The 21,253-nt window shown below is 32.3% G+C and overlaps 1 protein-coding gene across 1 annotated transcript; it reads left to right on the top strand.

Annotated features, from left to right (window-relative positions):
* Nucleotides 1-11,796: 11,796 nt before the first annotated feature.
* On the top strand, nucleotides 11,797-20,395 carry LOC141643833 (protein NRT1/ PTR FAMILY 4.3-like). Its single transcript, XM_074453153.1, has 5 exons — nucleotides 11,797-12,241; nucleotides 13,232-13,449; nucleotides 16,372-16,812; nucleotides 18,094-18,230; nucleotides 19,322-20,395. Exons 1-5 carry the CDS (start codon nucleotides 11,806-11,808, stop codon nucleotides 20,205-20,207), a joined length of 2,118 nt encoding a protein of 705 aa, XP_074309254.1. The 5' UTR covers nucleotides 11,797-11,805; the 3' UTR covers nucleotides 20,208-20,395.
* Nucleotides 20,396-21,253: the final 858 nt, after the last annotated feature.

The raw sequence follows: 21,253 nt of genomic DNA, 5'->3' as shown, positions 1-21,253 counted from the left end.
CAGCGCTCCCATGTCTCGAAGAAAACTCAAACAATTTTTGAAGGAGTTGGAGGAATTTGAGCAAAAATTCTTTTTGAAGGAAATGGAAACGAGAATTGACCGTATATCATCCAATTTGGAAAACTTGGAAGTTTTGCTTTTTTGATCATATGAAAGAGATAAAGAAAGGGAAAATATTGAGGCTTTCAATGTTGATCATGAAGAAAAAGAGAAACTAGAAGATGTGGTTGAAGATGAATTATTTTCTTTCGATGAGGAATGTCATATAGGATACATCATTATTTGATCCTAACCAACCCGCTATTTTTGATGAAGGATTTGAAGAAGTTGATGATGAAATTAACGAGGACGAGAATGAGGATCCAAGTCATGAAGATCTTAATCTTATACCAATCATGGATACATCGGATGGTCTTGTTATTTGAAGCAAGCATTGTTTTGATTGTTCTAAACATGTGCAAGGAGGGAGGTGGGGTGGAAAGCACAAGAAAAGATGGCACAAGAGGGTCATTGATTTCCATGTAAGTTGTCATTATGGCCAAGAATCAATGGAAATTGAAAATCTTGGAAAATACATTGAAGATGACAAATTGATAGAGAGATCAAAGGTGTGCACAGATAAGTTCCTATGCTTCTTAGATGTTCTTACTTACAAGTTTTCCAGATTTGTATTTGATCCCGGTGAACATAAAGACGGATTCTATACTTCAAGATTTTGAAGATTCGAGGACGAATCTTTTTGAAGAAGGGGGGAATGATACAGGAGGGATACATGTATATGTTCAAAACGCAAGTTGAAGTCACTCTTTCTATTTCAGATTCGTTCACTTGATTTATAAGCTAAATATCTCCAAACATATAACTAATTATGGTCTGATTCTTGTTTTAAATGAAAGTACATGATGTTAGCTTTCCAACAAGTAGTCATACGCTTCATTTGGTTAAATAACGAAGGAGATATGGCCGTTTTAAGTTGAGCTGTCCAGATTGTACGCGGGGACGCTATTTTGGCGAACTAAGATGGAAGCTTGGTTGGAATTGTTCTCAAGTTTACTTCCCTAAATCGAGTCTTATAATTAGTTTCCTAATTCGAGTCAGTTTGTTATTATTTTCCTAATAAGTATAGGAGAGTTTCCTAATAAATTTAGGAAAGTTTGTTACTTTCCTAATCCTAGTTAGGTAGTTATATTATTTCCTAGTTAGTTTAAGGTAATGTTAGCAGTATAAATAGAGAGCTTGTATGTCAATTTTATTCAATGAATGAGAGAGTTAATTCAAGTTTTATACTTGGTTGTTCTAATTGCTTGCGAGTTATTATATTTTCCTTGCGGGGTTGAGATTTTAGTATGATTCGATCCTTGCGAGGTGAGAGCCACCATTCGTGTATATCTTCGAATTTCTTGCAAGGAAGGAGAGTTTATTCACATCATATCCTAATTTTAGTTGATGGTTCTTGCGAGATTATCACAACTAATTCATATCCTTTAAATTTTTGTTCAATATCATACAAAAAAAACACACCAAAAACACTGATATTCCGCTGCCACTTAATTTCTGTTTTGTAAACAAACAGTTCACCGTACTGTTAAATCCTAAAACGAGTAGATTCACGTAATTTGGACCTCGTTTTACATCAAAGTGGTAAAATTGTGAGAATATTTTACATCACAAACACTCTCCTAATTAATTATCAATCTTATCATGTGATGATAGATATCTTAATGGCTCATTTTTAAGACAATCTTATACTCTGTATTTTTTTTTTCTTTTATACTCCGTATGTAATATACTTCGGTAAAAACAAATTAGTAAACGATAGAGTTACTATGATATAATTATATTCATCTCTCTGACATTTCTTGCCAATCACCACTCATTTTTACCCAAAGGAAAATTATTTTTTACTCTGTAATTTTTTTCTTTAAAAAATTGTAGAATACAAGTATGATGACGGTGTGTTGATTATTTTAGTTATGGTCAAGTTTTTATTTCAAAATATTTCTTCACAAATTAATAGCTTTGTTATTTACAGATTTTATATAATTGTCGCAAAACTCGTGCTAAAATTTTTGCAGTAACAACTCAAGTCCAACATTGAAAAAATGGAAGAGTCTTCTCTCCATTGATATAAGGGCCTTTGGAAAGGAGGTCAAAAATCGGCCTAAAGCTGATATCGTACTAACCAAGGTCGGAGCCAGGATTTGAAAACACGTAGGGCTAGATTTTAAAGTATAATTCTTTTCAGTTAGTCTTGCTGAAGACGGGTTGGCGCAAGTGACGGGTTATGCCACTCACAAAACGGATAGGGGGATAAGGTGGGGGCACCCCCATGTACTTCCCTCTCTCCTCTATTTGGGTCATTTGTGAGAGAAAATGGTATCCGTCACTCCAAAGTGACGGATATGTGCCGTCTTCAGTGAGAGAAAATGGTATCCGGCACCCCCATGTACTTCCCTCTCTCCTCTATTTAGATAGTGACAAAGCCAATATTTGTAACTTGGGGGGCGAAATTGATAATGTATAAGCTTGATATGGAGTCTAAAATGGATTTCTAATTGGTGCCTTCGACTTGGAATAATTTTCTAGTTTATTTGGTCAATCATGTACTCTCACCGCACATTTGTTTTCACCCTATTTCTCCAATATATGTGAGGAATACTTTATTAAATGGGGTGAAAATAAGTGTGTAGAGGGAGTAATATAGACGCTTAAAAAATATAATATGATAAAAAGTAAACATATAGCCAATTTAACTAGATCAAAAATTTAAACAAGTTCTAAATATGGTCTTATCTTAAACATATTCGAGATTTTTTTATATAACAAAATTAACTTAAAATAAATAATTACTTAATATGCTCTTACTTTAAGAGTTTTTTTCATATAACAAAGTTAGCTTACATTTCATTTTGGGAGGATTTAAAAAAGTAAATTTACAACTCTATCCCTTTAATCATAAAGAATTGGGGACAATGTCATTCTGACAAGAAAAGTGTAGTTTAAAGATTAGGGAGAGTATTGGTAGTTCACTCATTTAACAAACTAAATTTAGAAATAAGACAATTAATTTGGAATAAAATATGGGAAAAAAGAGGATAATCAAAGTGAAATGGAGGGACTTCAATTTATTTGGCTAAAGTTGATGAACTTACGGCCTATGAGCAGGAGCGAGGTCACGAAGGCCTTTGGTGTCGCAGCCGCTATACTAAAGGCGAAAAATTCGGTTAGAATTTTGTGATTTGCTATACCAAAATTTACTACTTTCACACTAATTATCTATACACTTTACCTTGAGTACATATTTTGCTACACTGAAATCAAAATCCTGAACTCGCCACTGCCTATGAGGAAGGTTTCATCTTATTCCAGTGCACCCAAAAATAACTCAAAATTTGCTTTGCAATAGAATGGAACCCACGGCCTCACAATACCTGCCTTTTGCTTTGATTTAGAAATTATCTTCCAACCATCTTAGATTCTTAGCCACTTAACTTATTTGAATAATTGTGCAAGTCAAAATTATTTATCCTAAAAGTATATGGGGCTATAGCCCATATAGCCCATACAGTGGCTCCGCCCCTGGTACTAACTACTAACAGAGTAATCAGTAGGTCTCCCTTGCGACTGGTCGGATATTACGACGGGTAATTTGTGAGTGGAAATGGGTAGAGGGGACAAGGTGGGCACCCACCCCATGTGCTCTTGTCTCACCCCTTATGGGTTTTTTGTGAGACAATATGATACCCGTCGCAAGTTTGCGACGAATACCCTCCGTCATAAGGGAGAATTTGTGCAGAGTAACAGGTCCCGTTGCATCAGCTAGGAATTGCGTATAACTCTGTTGGATACGATCCCGATAAGTGGGATTTCCATGCCCCATGATCAGTATATACACTAGTACTACAAATCTAGAAAATGCAAGGAAGGTAGGGGCCTGGGCGCTAGCCTTAATTGGAGGCGAATGTTATTACGGTCGTTACTGGTTGCATTAGGTAGGGAGAAAAAGAAGGTGCAAGACACTGTCTCATTGAACTTCCTAATTGTTTCTTCTTATGTCATCTACTGTTAACATAAAATAAAGGTAAATAGGTAAAAGCCAGAATCGTAGGGTGGTGAAAGTAAGGTCAATTTTTTGTCGGCATAAAGTAACCAATCATAAAGGGGATGTTTCTCATTTTCTAATCAATTGGTCTCCATTGTGACGGGTTACCATTTGTGGCGAATATTTTGTGAGATAAAATGGTAACAAAATGGGTTAGTGGAGAAAGGGGACCACATGAATAGTGTTGCAGAGAGAGAAAAAGTGGGTACTTTGTGAGGTAAAATGGTATCCGTCACTCAAGAGTGACGGATATGTGCCGTCACAAACAAGAATTTGTGTGTTTTCTAATTCTGTCCTTCTGATTTTTTTTTTTTTTTTTTTAAATCGGGTTGTTCATGTCGACAATAATGTATAATCTCCTTACAACGGATACTCTTACGAAGAGCTAAACAGCTGATCAAAGAGTTTACTTCATTCTCATGGGTAGGGATTGAATCCCTCACCTCATGGTTAAGGAATAAAACGAGCAGCCACCATACAAAACTCGTTTGATTCTGTTGTTCCGATTCAATGCTCTAATTTTGTAATATCACTACTACAGATACAGGCTATAACAACGGTCAAAAACCGTTGTTATATAAAAAAGCGGACGTTGTTAAAGCGTCCGTTGTAGAAGGTTTTAACAACGGTTAGTTTTCTTAGGGAAACCGTTGTTAAAAATATTAACAACGGTTTTAAATATAAAAACCCGTTGTGGAAAGTGTGACTCAATTTTGGGGGGAAAGTTATAACAACGGGTTTTAATATACAAAACCGTTGTTATAACTAAAGACAACGGGTTGTTTGTAAATAACCGTTGTTGTTTGTTCTTAAAAAATAAAAAATAAATAAATTAAATATTACTAGCTATAAATATTAAAGCATCATTTACCAACATATTAAAGCATCCTTTACTAACATTCATTAATTGAAACAACATGGCAATGAACCCTAATTTTATCAACAACGAAGAATGGCTTACACAAACGATTGAAGATGATGGGAAGGTTCTCGCCGGCTTCCACCGATCAACACCCATTAATCAAAGCATCCCTTGAACATCAACGGAATTATTGGATTAAGAGGCGTGAAGCGGTCCGGCTTGTCAACAAAGCCTCATCATCATCATCATCTTCATACCCTAGTCGGCTGTTACTCGCAACTTGGTTGCAACCAGAGATATGTTGAGTTGTACTCTTCCAACCTTATCTCCACATGCAAGTCGTGTCCTTGCATATATTCAATCTGTTATTGCAAAATATGAAGCCAATGACCCGGAAGTTAGCGGTATACCAGAGTGGCGTGATTGGTGGCAGGTTGAGAAGCGCTTTTTACGCTTAACCGGGTTGTTCCGGCTTATTATACATCTTTTGATTTCGATAATTCTTTGTAATGTATTTGGTTTAAAATTAAATGAAATGATCATTTTGAAAGTGTTGAGTTATGCTTGTTTGATTTGCTTCCATTTTTTCAACTCCATAGATCTATCAGTCATCATCAAGATCTGATTATGGCACAACTTCCTAACATATATGGCACAACTTCCTAACATATACGGAGTATATTAATTAAAAAACAACTCAACCCACACATTAGTATAAATAAATTGCATTATCTCAACTAACATGCATTTCCATTATCTCAATATATTCTCCAAACCCTAACTGCTAAAACATGCTCGATCCGTCTCAAGGACGCCAAAGAAGATGGAAATGAAATAATTAGAAACACATACATGGAAATGAAATAATTAGCAGATCTTTGAACGGAACCTAATGGTCGATAAAAACACATACATTGAAATGAAATAATTAGAACAATAAAATAATGACGATGAAACAAACCCGATAATTACGAACGTACGTAAAGAGACGATGAAATCAACAAAGGATGGACGGCGAGAAGATAAAGCGACGATGAGAAAGAGATAAAGAGACGATGAGAAAGTGTGTGTTTTGTGTTTGTGTTTGGTTTGCTGTTGGGTTTGTGTTTGTGTATTAAGGTTTGTGTTTTGTGGCTGCAGCAGACTTGTGTTTGTGTGGTTTATAGTATGGAAGGTATTGACAACGGTTATTAAACAACAACCGTTGTGAAATATGTTTTGACAACGGTTGTAAAAAACACCCGTTGTTAAATAAGTTTTAACAACGGGTTTCAAAAATAACCGTTGTGATTACTTTTCACTAAATTTGCGCCAATTTTGCGCCAAATTATTAACAACGGTTGTGCATGGGTGACCCGTTGTTAAAACTAATAACAACGGTTTTTATAACCATACCCGTTGTAATTTATTTTAGTAAAATTCGCGCCATACATTCTACAACGTCTATTGTGATTTTCGTGAATAATCGTTGTTAAAGGGGCGTTGTAGTTGCCTGGATTTGTAGTAGTGTATGTATGTTTTTCCATTCAAAATGGTTAAAATGGTGTCCATAAAACGGCATGGTTCACATTGATAGGTGAACTATCTCAACCAAAACATTAAGGCCCAATTATTATAATTATTCTTATTACGCTCTCTCACTCAAATGTCAATTGAGTGATGATCACGCTGACTCTGATACCATGATAGGTGAACCATCTCAACCAAAACCTTAAGATAATGGTTAAGACCCAGCTATTATAATTATTCCTATTACACATATTCTTGTTTCAAACCGTTTTAATTTACGATGAGAAAAATGTGAACATTTTATAGCAAAAGGTAAAATTGTGTATTTAATGATAAAAAGATAATTAAAATTTTATCGAAAAAACTCACATCTTATTTGTCTCAACTTAAGACAGGTACCACAGGTCTGAAATAAGGCTTGCTAATCCATGGCATTCATTTTTTAAATGATTTACCCTTCCATCCTAAATGCTTCATCACAAAAAGGATTATACCTCCAAAGATGTATTATACAATATCTAACTAACTTGAGTTCATGTGTTTTTTTTTTAAAGCCTCTAAGTTACATTTTAATTTTGACTTTAATATTCAAATTAACCGAGTTCATATATACTCCCTCCATTCAACTCCACACTACCACTTTTTTTTTACACGTTTGCCAATGCGTCTTTTACGCGATAAATATTGTTAGTTACGTATTTGCAAAAAATATAAAAGTTAGATATTTTTAATGTACTCGTAATGACGAATAAAACAAGATCCCGCATGAATATATTTTCATTTATGTATTGGGAGAAAATTGAAATTGAATGTTTAACTATGAATAGTGTACAAATAGAATAATAGATAATAGTAGTGTGGAGTTGAATGGAGGGAGTATTGTTTTGAATTACGACGACCCTATAAGTCTAATCAAAATCATGTTGTGTAACCTACTTCTTATCCTTTTACTTAGTAAAGACCCAAATTCCAACACATTATTTGAAAATTGTAACCAAATCTATGGGTGTTCCATAGTTTTTGGTCGTGGACAATTATTTGCATAGAGTCAAGGGTCTTGTCATTTTGGTTATACTACTAGTGCTAACTAGTACTCTATATTATAGACTACCAATTTGACTCGTCGAGACTTGGTTATGAATGATTTTTGGGGCGTTTGATTCAAAAAGTCGGAATGGATTAGAATGGGATGAGAAACCATGGGGAAAGATTTAGAATCTTATACATGTTAATTATAGTTTAGTTCACTCTAGCATTATAAGGAGGCGGAATACAGTTAGAAACTTAGCTTGACGGGAGAGGTGAGCCGGTATGGATTCCATGGAATTGGTGTGGAATTAGAATCCTAATAAATTATAACTTCATTTCAAAGTACTCCAACTAAACACTAAAATGGCTCAAATTCATTTCAGTCCATTCCAACACCCGCACCAAACATCTCTTATCTAGTTCGTTTTGAGAGGAGTTAGAACTTAGAAGTAAATCATACATTTCGGTATAATATGGTTATCCATCTTGGACGCACATTTAAGGAGGATTATGTACTAATTACATGGGATCAAATCACATTAACCATAAATAATAGTCAAATGGGTGTGATGTGGTGGTTGCTGATCTCATCCCTTAACCACGACGTCATGGTTTCGATCTCTGTCCATGTAAGTGGAGTAAACTCTTTGGTCAGCCGTTTACCTCTTCATGAGAGTATCCGCGACAAGGTTATTATACATTGTTGTCGATGATGGACACCCTTGTTTACACTAAAAAAAAAATTAACCATAAATAACACAGAAAAAGTAATAAATTAAAGTATAGGTTTGAACATAATATTTTTATGATGAGATAACTAGTTTTGTTACCCGTGAAAATCACGGGTTATCTTTAGGAAAATTAAAAATTTAGATAGTTGATTTTTTTGTGAATATCAAATGAAATCGGAATTCATTTCATCATTGATACATATTCTTATTCTTTAATTTTGATCATCATCTAATAAAAATTCATAAATTTTAGAATTTGATTATGTACGAATTACAAAACTTTAAAACCAAATTGAAATATTGAAGTTATTAGTTGTATAAAAAATGAATTCACATGTGGAGTGTGCATGACATAAAGAGTACACAAATTAGTAATTCGTCATTCCAGATTCAAGTTAAAAAAAATACTTCAAATTTTTACCACCCCAAATGATTGTTTTGGAGGAAAACAAATGAGACGATCTTAAATAGGGGAGGGTAAATAATGCTAATTTAGAAGTTAAATGATGTACACTAAAATTAGTGTAATGACATAAATATTAATTAGGAAAAAAAAACAAAGGCATTCAAAGGGTTGTATATATAATGGGTTGCTTTATATAATCTTTATGGTGGTGGGAATTATTTCAAAATCAGTATGAGAGTTAAATGGAGTAACGGTTAGGCTAGGGTAGGGAATTGGAAGAGACTTGTGAGAAAATTCGACGATGCCTTTAAGAAAATAATTGGACTTATGTGAAAATTATCGTGGGTTGAACTTAAATATTGGTTGAATATAAAATGCCATAATTTTACGTTTAAGAATATTATTAAGTTACTCATTTTTTTTTCTTTTCAAGTTTGTGTAATTTTAAATAAATAAATAAACAAATGTATAACATTTATGAGCTATATTACTATGGAAAATGTTAATCGATACACTAACATTTTTTTTATTGTAAAATAGGAATTTTAATTGTAAATTAAGAAATTTTGATGTGAACTTTGGTAAGTTACATCTTTTATTTTGGAATTTTTTAATTCAACCATGAAATATAGTTTGTAATTTGGAAGTTCATGAGTAATAGTTATTAAATGGAGGATTAGTGAATGAAAACTATTGTAGGTTTAATAGCCACTATAAACTATTTATTCCCATCTTTTAATTTGCCTTTTCATTTATTTTTGAGTTATGAGTATTATTAAATAAGATAATTCATTAGTGAGGAACTCAAGAGGTAAAACAAATAGGAAAAAATGTTAATGAAAATTATTATTATTATTACTATTGAAATAAATGTCATACCTTTAATTTTAAGAATATTATTAAACTTCACAATTATTTTATTTTTAATTAAAAGGGTTTGTATAACGATTTTAAATAGATATAGGTGTAAATTTTAAGTGGTACAATTGCAGGAAAGTGAAGTTTAACTTTTTGCCAAAAAAAAAATATATACAACATTTTCAACCAATATTTCATTATATGAAAATAAAATAAAATAAAACTATGAAAAACTTTAATCAATTCATTAACATGTTTTATTACAAAACATTCAAATAAAATGTTAATTTTATAAGTTAATGTTATGTTGTCAATTGTCATTAATCAAGTAAGCAATATAAATTAAAATTAATTAATATAACCAATCTAAAAATGATATGTGGAATAAAATTAAATGGTATAAGTAGCCTTTTAACTATATAGTATAGTTGTCTACGTGAGAATGGTTGGCTAGGCGTATGTCAATCTTAACCAAGGTGACAATGTGAATGTCTATGTGGCTTTTCCACATCCTACGTGGCTTTGTCTAGTGGACATTTTTTAGAATGTCTTTGAATAGTATTTTATAGATCTGCAATTGTTATTTTGGTGTATATATGTGGGGTAAATCTTCGAATATACGTGATAACTGCACATCACGTATATCATGTGAAATTGCCAACCATTCTTTTTACCAGGTTACAAACACGAAATCTAATAAAAGATATAAGCTCATATTAGTCCATAAATATTCTCTCCGTCTCGGTCAATAGTTATCTATTTATATTTTTGGGTGTATCAATTAATAGTTATCTATTTTCCCTTTTGGAGGTTTTTTGTGGACCATCTTTCATATACATGTGGGGTTATAGTTTTGTTGGTCCAAATTAATTCATGTTTCTTTTCTTTGTCTTTGTGCCAAAAGCAATAGATAACTATTGATAGGGACGGATGGGGTAAGTAAATAATCCCCACAATATTAATGTTGGTGAGACTTAAACCTAAAATTCTGTCATCTGAGTTTAAAACGGTAGACTTCACCAAAGACAAGTCAGAACATCATTGTGACTTGTTTTTTGTTTCAAATGAGCCACAGATCAATATTACGGTACAATATAAGGGTAGGGGATTAAGAGATTCGAACTTGGGACCTAATGACTATTATACTTCGATAACTCAAATACGTGTGAATTGTGAACCTTATACTGAGACAGTTTATAACTTTTTAATTCAGAGAAATGAAATTCATATAGAATTGTTACATTTATAATTAGATACATAAGTATAATTAGATCGTTTTCAGATATACAAATATTATAAGATCATCATTATCCATTACACAACAATCTTTTATACATGTAACCTAAAAAATGTGTCACATAAGAATATTTTTTTATAGTAACAAATCCCTAGAATTTGGTAAATTATACCATGCACCCAGGAGTATGGTGCATGGTACTCCCTTTTCTTAATTTTTTTCTTATAATAAATAAATTATAAATTTAATAAATTAGAAAATAAAAAAAAATATATTATTATTCATAATTTTTATTCCTCTACAAATTGAGATCATATTTGATATATTTTGTTATTTATTTTATTTTTCCTCACATATTCACATAATGTAATTGACATATTCATATCGTATCACATAATTTTTTTTCCTTAAATTATTTTGTATTATGCGATTTTGGTATGAAATTAAACGTTTATGATTATTGTTCAATATATTTGAATAAATAAAGTCATATTCACTAAACTATAAATGTCATATTCACTAAAGTGAAGGTGAATATAATAGAACCATCAGATGAATATCACAGCCTATAATACATATTCATCAAACTACACTGTCATATTCACTAAACTGAAAGTGAATATGATAGTGTCCAATTGTGAATATCGTACTTTAAAATACATATTCATTAAACAATATTGTTATATTCACTAAACTTAAAATGAATATAATAGTGTCATATCGTGAATGTAACACTACGTAACACTTAAACTGAATATGACCGTCCTAACTTTTCTTAAAAATGGAAGTTAATTTTTGTTTTAAAATTTTAAAAGAAAAAAAAAAAGTAAAAGAAGAAAAAAAGAAAAAAAAAAAAAAAGGAGGACGTTGAGGATGAATGGGGAGTGGGGGTTGGAGGGAGTATGTAGTATCCTACACATGGGTGTAGGATATAAGAATTGCTAGAATTTAGCACGAAAGAAACAATAGTTAAGTGTCACGTGAAAAACCTCCTAAGTAGAATGCTAACTGCTAAGGGCAAGGGATAAGTCGATAAGTAATTGTGACTTATGACCTCATCTTTCTTCAAATATGACCTCTTTTCTTTTCCCTTTTTTCTTCATTTTTTCTTTTTTTTTTCAATACTATTTTATGTTGTGTATAAATAATGGGCCAACCCACAAACAATGTTATTCAACCATCCCTAGCTATATCTATGTAATCTATCTATACTCCCTATTTTCTGATTCTATTACTAGACTCATATCACTGAATCCCACACAACACTATATATCCTCTCGAATAGTATTACTTCTACTCCCGTTGTTACTATTATTATTCCGTAATATTTTTATTTCTCGGTGTTACGATTTAGGAGAAATAATGGAAATGGAGATGGGAAATATAGGAAGAATTAATGAGTGTAATAAAAATGGAGAAGGAGAAATTGAAACTACTGTTGATTGGAGAGGAAGACCATCTAATCCTTCTAAGCATGGTGGCATGAAAGCTGCTTTTTTTGTTCTTGGTAATTCATTTTGTCTTTCTTTCTTTACTATATACAACTTGCACGTAACTTTTAAGGGTACTTATATTGTGTTAACCATGTATATAGAATAGAAAGAAAAACGTGAAAGAACATGTTGAACATACGAAAAAAGGATAATTTGAGAGGGAGTATATGGTCAGTAAAACGAGATAGCGTTATCTAATACTTCCTCCATTCAACTCCACTCTACCACTTTGCTTTTTCACGTTTGTCAACGCGTGTTTTACGCGGTAAATATCGTTAGCTATGTATTTGCAAAAATTATAAAAGTTCGATATTTTTAATGTACTCGTAAAGACGAATTAAACAAGATCCCACTTGAATATATTTTCACTTATGCATTGAGAGAAAATTACAATTGAAGGTTTATTTGTGAATAGTGTGCAAAAACTAATATGGTAGAGTGGAGTTGAATGGAGGAAGTAATACTGAATTTGAGTCCTAAGCTTACACATGAGAAAATGACATTGTATTGTACAATACGTATTAGATCTTACAAACTTCTGTTTATAAAATGGAAAATTCCACATTTTTATCTTTAAAATAAATTAATACTCTGTATATATTTATGATTGAGTTGTACATGGGCCCTTCCATGTCAATTCAACCCGCAAAGTAAACGGTCAAATCCAAAAACTGTTCCAAACCCGCTAACTTACTTGCTTACTATAGATAATAATAAAATTCAATCAAGCATCACTTGTATTCGACCAAACTCGTATTTAATTAATCACGGGAAATGAACATAAGGTCTCCCTTCAGACACGGTCATTTTCGTTGAAGGCTGCCATATGGGACCCAATTACAGCTAAATGAGACTCAGTTTAAAAAGTAATATTTTACAATAAAAATGGTCACATACATAAGGCTGTTTGAAGGTTTCAGAAGGAATACTCCGTCTAAAATGAGAATTAGTGTTGATTGAAAAGGTATAATTGAATGTGAATGATTTGATGGTATGGAATGCAGGATTACAAGCATTTGAGATAATGGCGATAGCAGCAGTGGGGAACAACCTAATAACATACGTGATAAATGAGATGCATTACCCGTTATCTAAAGCAGCGAATATTGTAACCAATTTTATTGGCACCATTTTCTTGCTCTCCCTTTTTGGTGGCTATCTTTCTGATTCTTATCTTGGTTGCTTTTGGACCATGCTCTTCTTTGGCTTCGTTGAACTTTCTGTATGTATTCTTCATTCCCTCCCTCTTCACTCACTCTTTTCTCCAAATATCGAACATGTCTTAGCCTAGTAGTTATGACACGTCACATGTTTAATTTCCCTCTTACTCAAAATTACACGACCTGGTATTTGTGGTTTGCATGTTTGACGGGTATGAAGTTAGGCAAAATTAAAGCAATCACAAATTGACATTTACTATAGTAGTGAAAAGACAATTGTTTTTTTAAACGACGGAAAACCTGCAACTGTTTGATAGCATGTAAATTATGTATACTAGGTCTGACAGACTAAAATCTCGTATATTGATTTCATTTAAGTATCGATTTTCATGTTTTATTATAGTAATTGGTCAATCATGATATTGAATATCGATTTATACCTAAGATATGTATTATTGTACCGTGTACGTACGGTCCCATACCGCGATCCACAGATTGATTATTTGAAATAAACAAAAGGCAATAATGAGCAAGAAAATTAAAAAAATAAGAATGAAACTATCATAATCTTTCAACTTTATAAGTTGAACTCAACAGAATGTCTAAGGGAGAAGTTGGCAAGAAATATTATAGTCCATAAAATACCATGCTTAGAGATGAGCTATCATTGCGTTGAATTAACTTTGATCCACTACTAGTTGTGTAAACATTAATTTAACTATACTATATATTATAGAGGAAGATATGAACAGGTAAGTAATTGTAAGTGGTTTGTGTTATTAGTAGATAGCACTATTTTGGCACTTTGCACTCACATAAATTAACAATTGATCTCCGGTAACACTGTTATATCTGTTTTAAGTATAATACAGATTAAATTCTTTCCATATAAGTGAATGTGAAAAAAGTTTATCATTTCTTATGCATTCGGTTTTTTGTCCCATTCATTTATTTGATCTATTTTACTGTTTAAGACGAATATGTCCATCTTAATAAGAAGTTCCGATGGATGAATAATCCACCATAACAATAAACTTCTTTGTCAATGGCTTGAGAATCATTGCAATACTACCTTTTTAAGTCTGTCACGTCATATATATAGTCCTACTCATATAGTTTGATATATGAATAATCGGACGTTCTTTTCCCACTTCCATGAGTCATTTACATACATACTAGAGATAGTGGAGTTGTTATCTATATGTGTAATTGAGAAGTTGAGAAATAATTTAAATACTCTCTTCGTTTCAATCAGTATTAATTATGGTGTTAAATTTGTAAAATTAAAAAATCAAATAATAATGATTAATTATTAACTGAGACAGAAGGCACATGATTTATGTTCGTCCCTATAGCTAGCCAAAGGTGCTTCTCTTGTAATTAGGTAACACACCAACATCCATATAGGTAATCAAGAGCTTAATCCAAACTTAATAACAACTTTAATTAATTAATTAATTCATACTCGTACAAAAATAGGTTTCTACTATTAAAAGTTGACCCTACTATGGAGTAGGTTTTTTAGGAGTGGTACGGCTCTTTAAGACCTTGTGAACACCTAGTTTAACTAGAGATTGATTGATGTGTTGAATATTTGACCCTCCTCAAAGATAGAATACCTTCATTCAACGTTACGGTTTGTCTTCCTTAAAACAGTTATATACGAAATACATTTTAGGTGTAAAACGGATCAAATATTGTTCCGTATAGATAGACGACACAAGATTTTGTTCTTCCTTATTAATTAGGTGTTCTGCTTTCTGTCTCATCTATTTATGTAACTCTTATTACTTAATAAGACGGAGAATTTGTGTCAACTTTAAATCACATTTGTTTCTTGAAAGCCAATATTTTTAAACTTTGACCTTAAATTGTTTAAATAATATCAAATTTTCAAATATGATTGTTTTGAAAGTGTTCGTAAAAATAAACACAGAGAATATTTTAATGTAGAAATCCCGATTAAAGTAGTATCTTAGAGACCGCGTAGTCCCTGACGTGGTGGCGAGTATGGTGCATTTGGTGCATCATTCTTATCTCCAAAAAGAACAAAAGGGTAAAAGAGAAAGAGCAAGTAGTTGTTGTGGGAGTATATGTATTTGGGGCTAAATTCCGTGGACCAAAATGCCAAAAGTTGGTGTGTTTTGATCGCTATTTCTTGACTTTGACCAAGTTAAAATTACGTACGTGGTACACCCTTAGCTCATGGACAAATTAGAAATGTGCTTTAATACAATTTACATGAGATATTCAAGTTAAAATGTATATTTATGGACCTAAAACTTTTGGTACTAATGCATTTGGATTCTATTCTATTTAGTCCTTTTCAATATGGTTGTAAACCACTTCCTACCCTATAACATTGTTGCATTTCAAAAATATTCTTTTTGTATTATGTATGGTTAGTATCAACATATAAACTTTTTCGAAAATGAAATGAAAATAAGATGGTCCATATTAATAAGCTGGTGTCACTTAATGTTTGGTCACATTTGGTTGTTTACTAAAAAGCGTTCAAAATTCTTAAAATATCTCGAGATAAAATATATACAGAGAATTCAGTTAAATAAATGAAACAAAAAATTAATGATAAAATGTTTTTATTCTTGCATTTTGTTCGATGTATGTTATGTAAGTGTTAGTCACCTTAAATTTGTGAATTCTATAATGAAACTTAACCGATTCTAAATTAAACGTTTTTCATTTACCAATTTAAAAGATAAATCAATTTAGCAATAATTAAACAAATTTCGTAATGAAAAATATGAATTTTAGTTAAACTTATTATCAACTTTGTTTTTTAAATTATGAAATATTTTATTGCATTATTAATTCATCTCGTTAAGAGTTTTCAATCTGTATTTTAATCCTCGTAACCTCAAATTCTAATTATTGCATTACTAATTCATCTGATTAGAATATTCTACCCGTATTTATTTTTGTTCTTGTAACTTTAAATTCTGATTCCGCCACCAATCCTGTAGGGATTCATCCTACTATCGGTTCAAGCACACCTCCCACAACTAAAACCACCACAATGCAACATGCTACAACAAGAAACCACAGGACAAATATGTGAAGAAGCAAAAGGAATAAAATCCTTAATATTTTTCATGGCACTTTACTTGGTGGCCTTAGGAAGTGGATGTGTGAAGCCAAACATGATAGCTCATGGTGGAGACCAATTTAACCCTAAACAGTCTAAGCAACTCTCTACCTACTTTAATGCCGCTTACTTGGCCTTCTCTATCGGTGAGCTCATCGCCCTCACCGTCCTCGTTTGGATTCAAACTCATTCGGGTATGGATATCGGGTTTGGGATCTCGGCCGCGGTTATGGCTATGGGTTTGATCAGCTTGGTGGCTGGTACTCTTGTTTACAAGAATAAGAGGCCTCGTGGTAGCATTTTCACTCCTATTGCTCAGGTACATATCATCTATTTGAAATAAATACCTTTTATTTTTCGTATTTAGTGTATAGGAAAAATATAAGTAAAATTAAAAGTTTTCATACATATACTCAGATCCGTAACAAGTACACTTGGCAAAATTGACCTCCTGGATGACTCGACTAGAATAACTCGACCTATACCTGACCTGATACATAAAGTGATGACCCGAGTTTGACTTTTAACCTAAATTGACTCGGTTAGGTATGATTCTACATACCTATAAGAAGTAGTTCCATGAAATTATTAGTTATCATGGATAATGATGGGACGTCACCAGATAATATTAGGTTTAAATATCACCTTCTCACATACGAAGTACTATATATTACGGTATGCCCTAATATACTATATATATGTGTGTGAGAAGATGATATCGAAACTGAGTACCATCTCGACTAACAAGTCTTATATGATGCACATATAGGTTGATATCAATTAGAATACGAAATTGGAATGATGTCTCATTATATGGCACTAACATTTAAAAATTGTCCTAGTGATATAGTCATAGCGTTACGTATGTGTATAGTCGTATACAATATTAAGTCGTAGCCTATGTGTTACTGAGACAAGAGAGATCGACAATGTTGGCTTTGTTTAATAATAATGCCGGATTAATTTAACACTATATCAATGAGTGTTGTCTGCTTAACTGTAACCAATATCTTAAACAACGACGTCAAAACAAATTAGCTTTGTAAATATAGTTGTAACTTGGTGGTCGGACCATATGGTACACATACAAATTAGAATACATGTTAGTAATTTTTGTTTTATTGTCTTCATACATTTAATTTGAGAATTCGAATTATACTGCTTGTCCTTACTTAAATAAAAATATTGCTTAGTTAAGATCGGGATAGAAATTTCTACTTTTTTTCATTTTTTTTTAGAAAAAATTCAAGTGAGTCATTTGAATTAATCCATTTAAAGGTATTTTATGAATGCACGACAAAAAAAATAATGTCGTGGGGTTAATGAAAAGCTTGCCCTCTTTATTATCTAAACGGGTTAATAATTGACCTGTGTTAATCAGACAGATATCCCTATCTTTAGAGAGTCCAGTAGTGCAAAGTTGTGATCGAAGGACTAGAGTGGGGACATCGGGACAAGAATTAAACATTTATTTATCGCTTTCTAGAAAATTTAAACCGTCCAATAGAACTTTGCTATTAAATGTGCACCAAATAGGTAACAAAATAATGGTAACAAAGTCTAATCAATTTTACTAACCCTACATCTTTTAAAATTGCAGGTGTTTGTGGCTGCATTTGTAAAGAGAAAGCAAGTATGTCCCTCAAATATAAAGTTACTCCATGGAAGTACTTCCAACAACCTGCCTCCTCATAATTCTTCATCTGACAATAATCTTTGCCATACTCCAAGATTTGGGTATCCCACTAATCTTTTTCTTTCTTTCTTTCTTTATTTATTATTACTAAAAGTCAACCCTTACTAATCTTTATTACATTTTGTATGTGCACCAAATTCAAGCAAACATTACTGTTTTAGATGGGTGTACACGTCTTAAATTTAAAGCATGTCAAATAAGATAGTTTAGACAAAAACATATATAATGCGCAAGGATTACAAAAAACTTTGCCCTATCTATCATATCTGACGTTTTATATATCCGTCTTAGAAAACACCAAATATCTTTTACAAATTTCTTTATGTGTTATTATTACTAAAAGGTCAACCCTTAGTAATCCTTATTACGTTTTGTATGTGCACCCAATTAAAGCAAATGATTACTTATACAAAGTCAATTTGAAAAACTCTTGAGAAGTTTTATAAAGTAGAGGAGATAATAATGTATGAAGTATACAAGTCATATATATTGGGATGGACCTACTTTGACTGTGTTATCTTGTTATTATACATGCACCATCTTCTTGTTAATAGAGTGTAAAAATGTCAAAGTTAGGTCATAACATAAGACACATTGTTGACAATTTAATAGGTCAAAATTAGGTCTTAATTAAGACATATTATTGGACAATTTATTATAATAAAATAGTTATATTCATCATACAAATATGCTTCCTAAATACTTCCTCCTTTCATTATATTCTTCCCTATTTCCTTATTCGGATTATTCGGGTTTTCTTCCATATTTCCCTTTTTGGGTTGATTTGTGTGGTCCAAATTAAATTGCATGCGGGGTAGTGTGTTTTGTGTGGTCCAAATTCACTTTCTTATTTCTTGTGCAAAAAGGAAAGGGAAAGAATATACTCCGTAATGAATAGGAGGGAGTATAATTTTAGAATGAAATAAAAATAAATATAAACGAAAAAAAAAATACGTTATAACCTGTAAATAATCACGTTTACCAGATCAAAATAATTAATTTCATTTACCCAAATATTAACTCGTCACAATTAACTAAACTTCAATAAATACAGTGTTTATAATTGTGCTTTTGTTATCTTTTTAAATTTACTTATAAAACCATCTTACACAAAAATTTGCGTTCTCGACAGGTTCCTAGACAAAGCAAGCATAAAACTCCAACAATCACCAACCAACAAACCAGAAAGTCCATGGACATTATGCACAACAACACAAGTAGAACAAGTAAAAATCCTAATCTCAGTTCTCCCAATCTTCACCTGCACAATCATCTTCAACACAATCTTAGCCCAACTCCAAACCTTCTCAGTCCAACAAGCGAGTCAAATGAATACTCGACTCACCGATTCCTTCACCATCCCACCCGCTTCCCTCCAATCTATCCCGTATCTCATGCTTCTCGCCATTGTCCCTTTATACGATAAACTCCTCGTCCCTTTCCTTCGTCGTTTCACCGGCCACTCTTCTGGAATTACCGCGTTACAGCGCGTTGGCGCTGGCCTGTTTCTCGCTACCGCTTCCATGATCGCTGCTGCGCTCACTGAGCGGCATCGTCGTGCTGCGGCGTTGGAACATGGGAAAGTGCTCTCGGTGTTTTATATTACGCCGCAGTTTTTGATATTCGGGTTTGCGGAGATGTTAACTGCGGTTGGGATGATTGAGTTTTTTTATAAACAGTCTGTTAGTGGAATGCAATCGTTTTTGACAGCAATGACGTATTGTTCGTATTCGCTAGGGTTTTACCTGAGTTCGGTTTTGGTTGAGGTGATAAATCGGGTAACGACTACGAAGACGATGAAAGGTTGGTTAGGTGATAATAATTTGAATAAAGATCGGCTTGATTTGTTCTACTGGTTACTTGCGGGATTGAGTATGTTGAATTTCTTTCAGTACTTGTTTTGGTCGAATTGGTATTCGTATAATCCTTCGGTTATGGTTGCTTCTCAGCAGCATGTTTCTCCTGAAAATGGTGACGGTGATGGCGACGGCGATGGCGATGTTAGATATAGACCTTAGTATTGGATTAGTTGTTAAGTTGTTCTATAGTATTATTATTATGTATTGAATGAAGTCATTGTCATAGTATATGAGATGACATTTATTACTAATTAAGTAGTGTACTGTTGTATTGATATTAACCTAAATGTAGAAATGGACTATATAATTATGGCTAATCTAAACATATTATGGCTTAATTATGTTGCTTCATTGTTGTAATTTGTGTTTTTATCAATAATTAAGATAAGATGTGGTACTATTTAGAGAAAAAAAGATTACGTATCTGGTTGTAATTTGTGTGTTTATCAATAATTAAGATAAGATGTGGTAATATTCGGAGAAAAAGGATTACACATTTGATGTACTACCTCAGACGCTTTTAGTTATTGAGCATACATGTATTTTTCTGAGCATACTTGAATTTACATGTATAGATTTTGAGCAATATTGTATATTTTTAATTTAATATTTAAAGTGAACGTCTTCAAAACTTTATACTGAATAAAAGGTATAATGAATAATAGGTTTAATGTTCGAATTCCCTCACCGCCGATGTGTTGACATACTCCCAACAATATTTTCTCATATGAATTTTGCTTCAAGAATTGAGTTTGTCATTTTCAAGCGATTTTGCGAAAACATAAGTATGTAAAAGTCTCGTTAGTCGTTACTATTCTGTCACATACAGTATGTAAAAATCGTTGAAAGATGTTATATACGGAGTAAGTTGTTATCATTACTTACTTTAAAACAATAAGAAATTATAATATTAATGATCCGTTTGGTAAAATTAGGTAATTTAAATCTAAAAAATTACTGTACTAACTAAAACCTAAAAATGTACGACTGACAAGCTAAGATAATTAAAAATTAGGAGCTGATAATGTAACTGATTATTTGCCTTGTTTATGGACGGGCGAGATGGAATAAAAATATTTGACAAATTAGCTGGAAATGTAGCTGATTTTTTGTGAAATAACGTAAAAATATATGATAATTATTTAATATTATAGATTGAGGGGACAAAAAAAAAAGATAAAATAAGATAAGTTACCTTATTTCTC

This window comes from Silene latifolia, chromosome 2, assembly GCF_048544455.1.
Source record: "Silene latifolia isolate original U9 population chromosome 2, ASM4854445v1, whole genome shotgun sequence".
Classification (NCBI taxonomy): domain Eukaryota; kingdom Viridiplantae; phylum Streptophyta; class Magnoliopsida; order Caryophyllales; family Caryophyllaceae; genus Silene; species Silene latifolia.
This window is presented reverse-complemented; position numbering and strand designations above follow the sequence as displayed.

Bases quoted from the DNA above. Each gene is read 5' to 3' on its own strand.
- LOC141643833 (XM_074453153.1), top strand. From the start codon at position 11,806: ATGACCTCTTTTCTTTTCCCTTTTTTCTTCATTTTTTCTTTTTTTTTT. The intron at 16,813-18,093 runs GTACATATCATC...TTAAAATTGCAG, and splicing joins TTTTCACTCCTATTGCTCAG to GTGTTTGTGGCTGCATTTGT. The intron at 18,231-19,321 runs GTATCCCACTAA...CGTTCTCGACAG, and splicing joins TGCCATACTCCAAGATTTGG to GTTCCTAGACAAAGCAAGCA.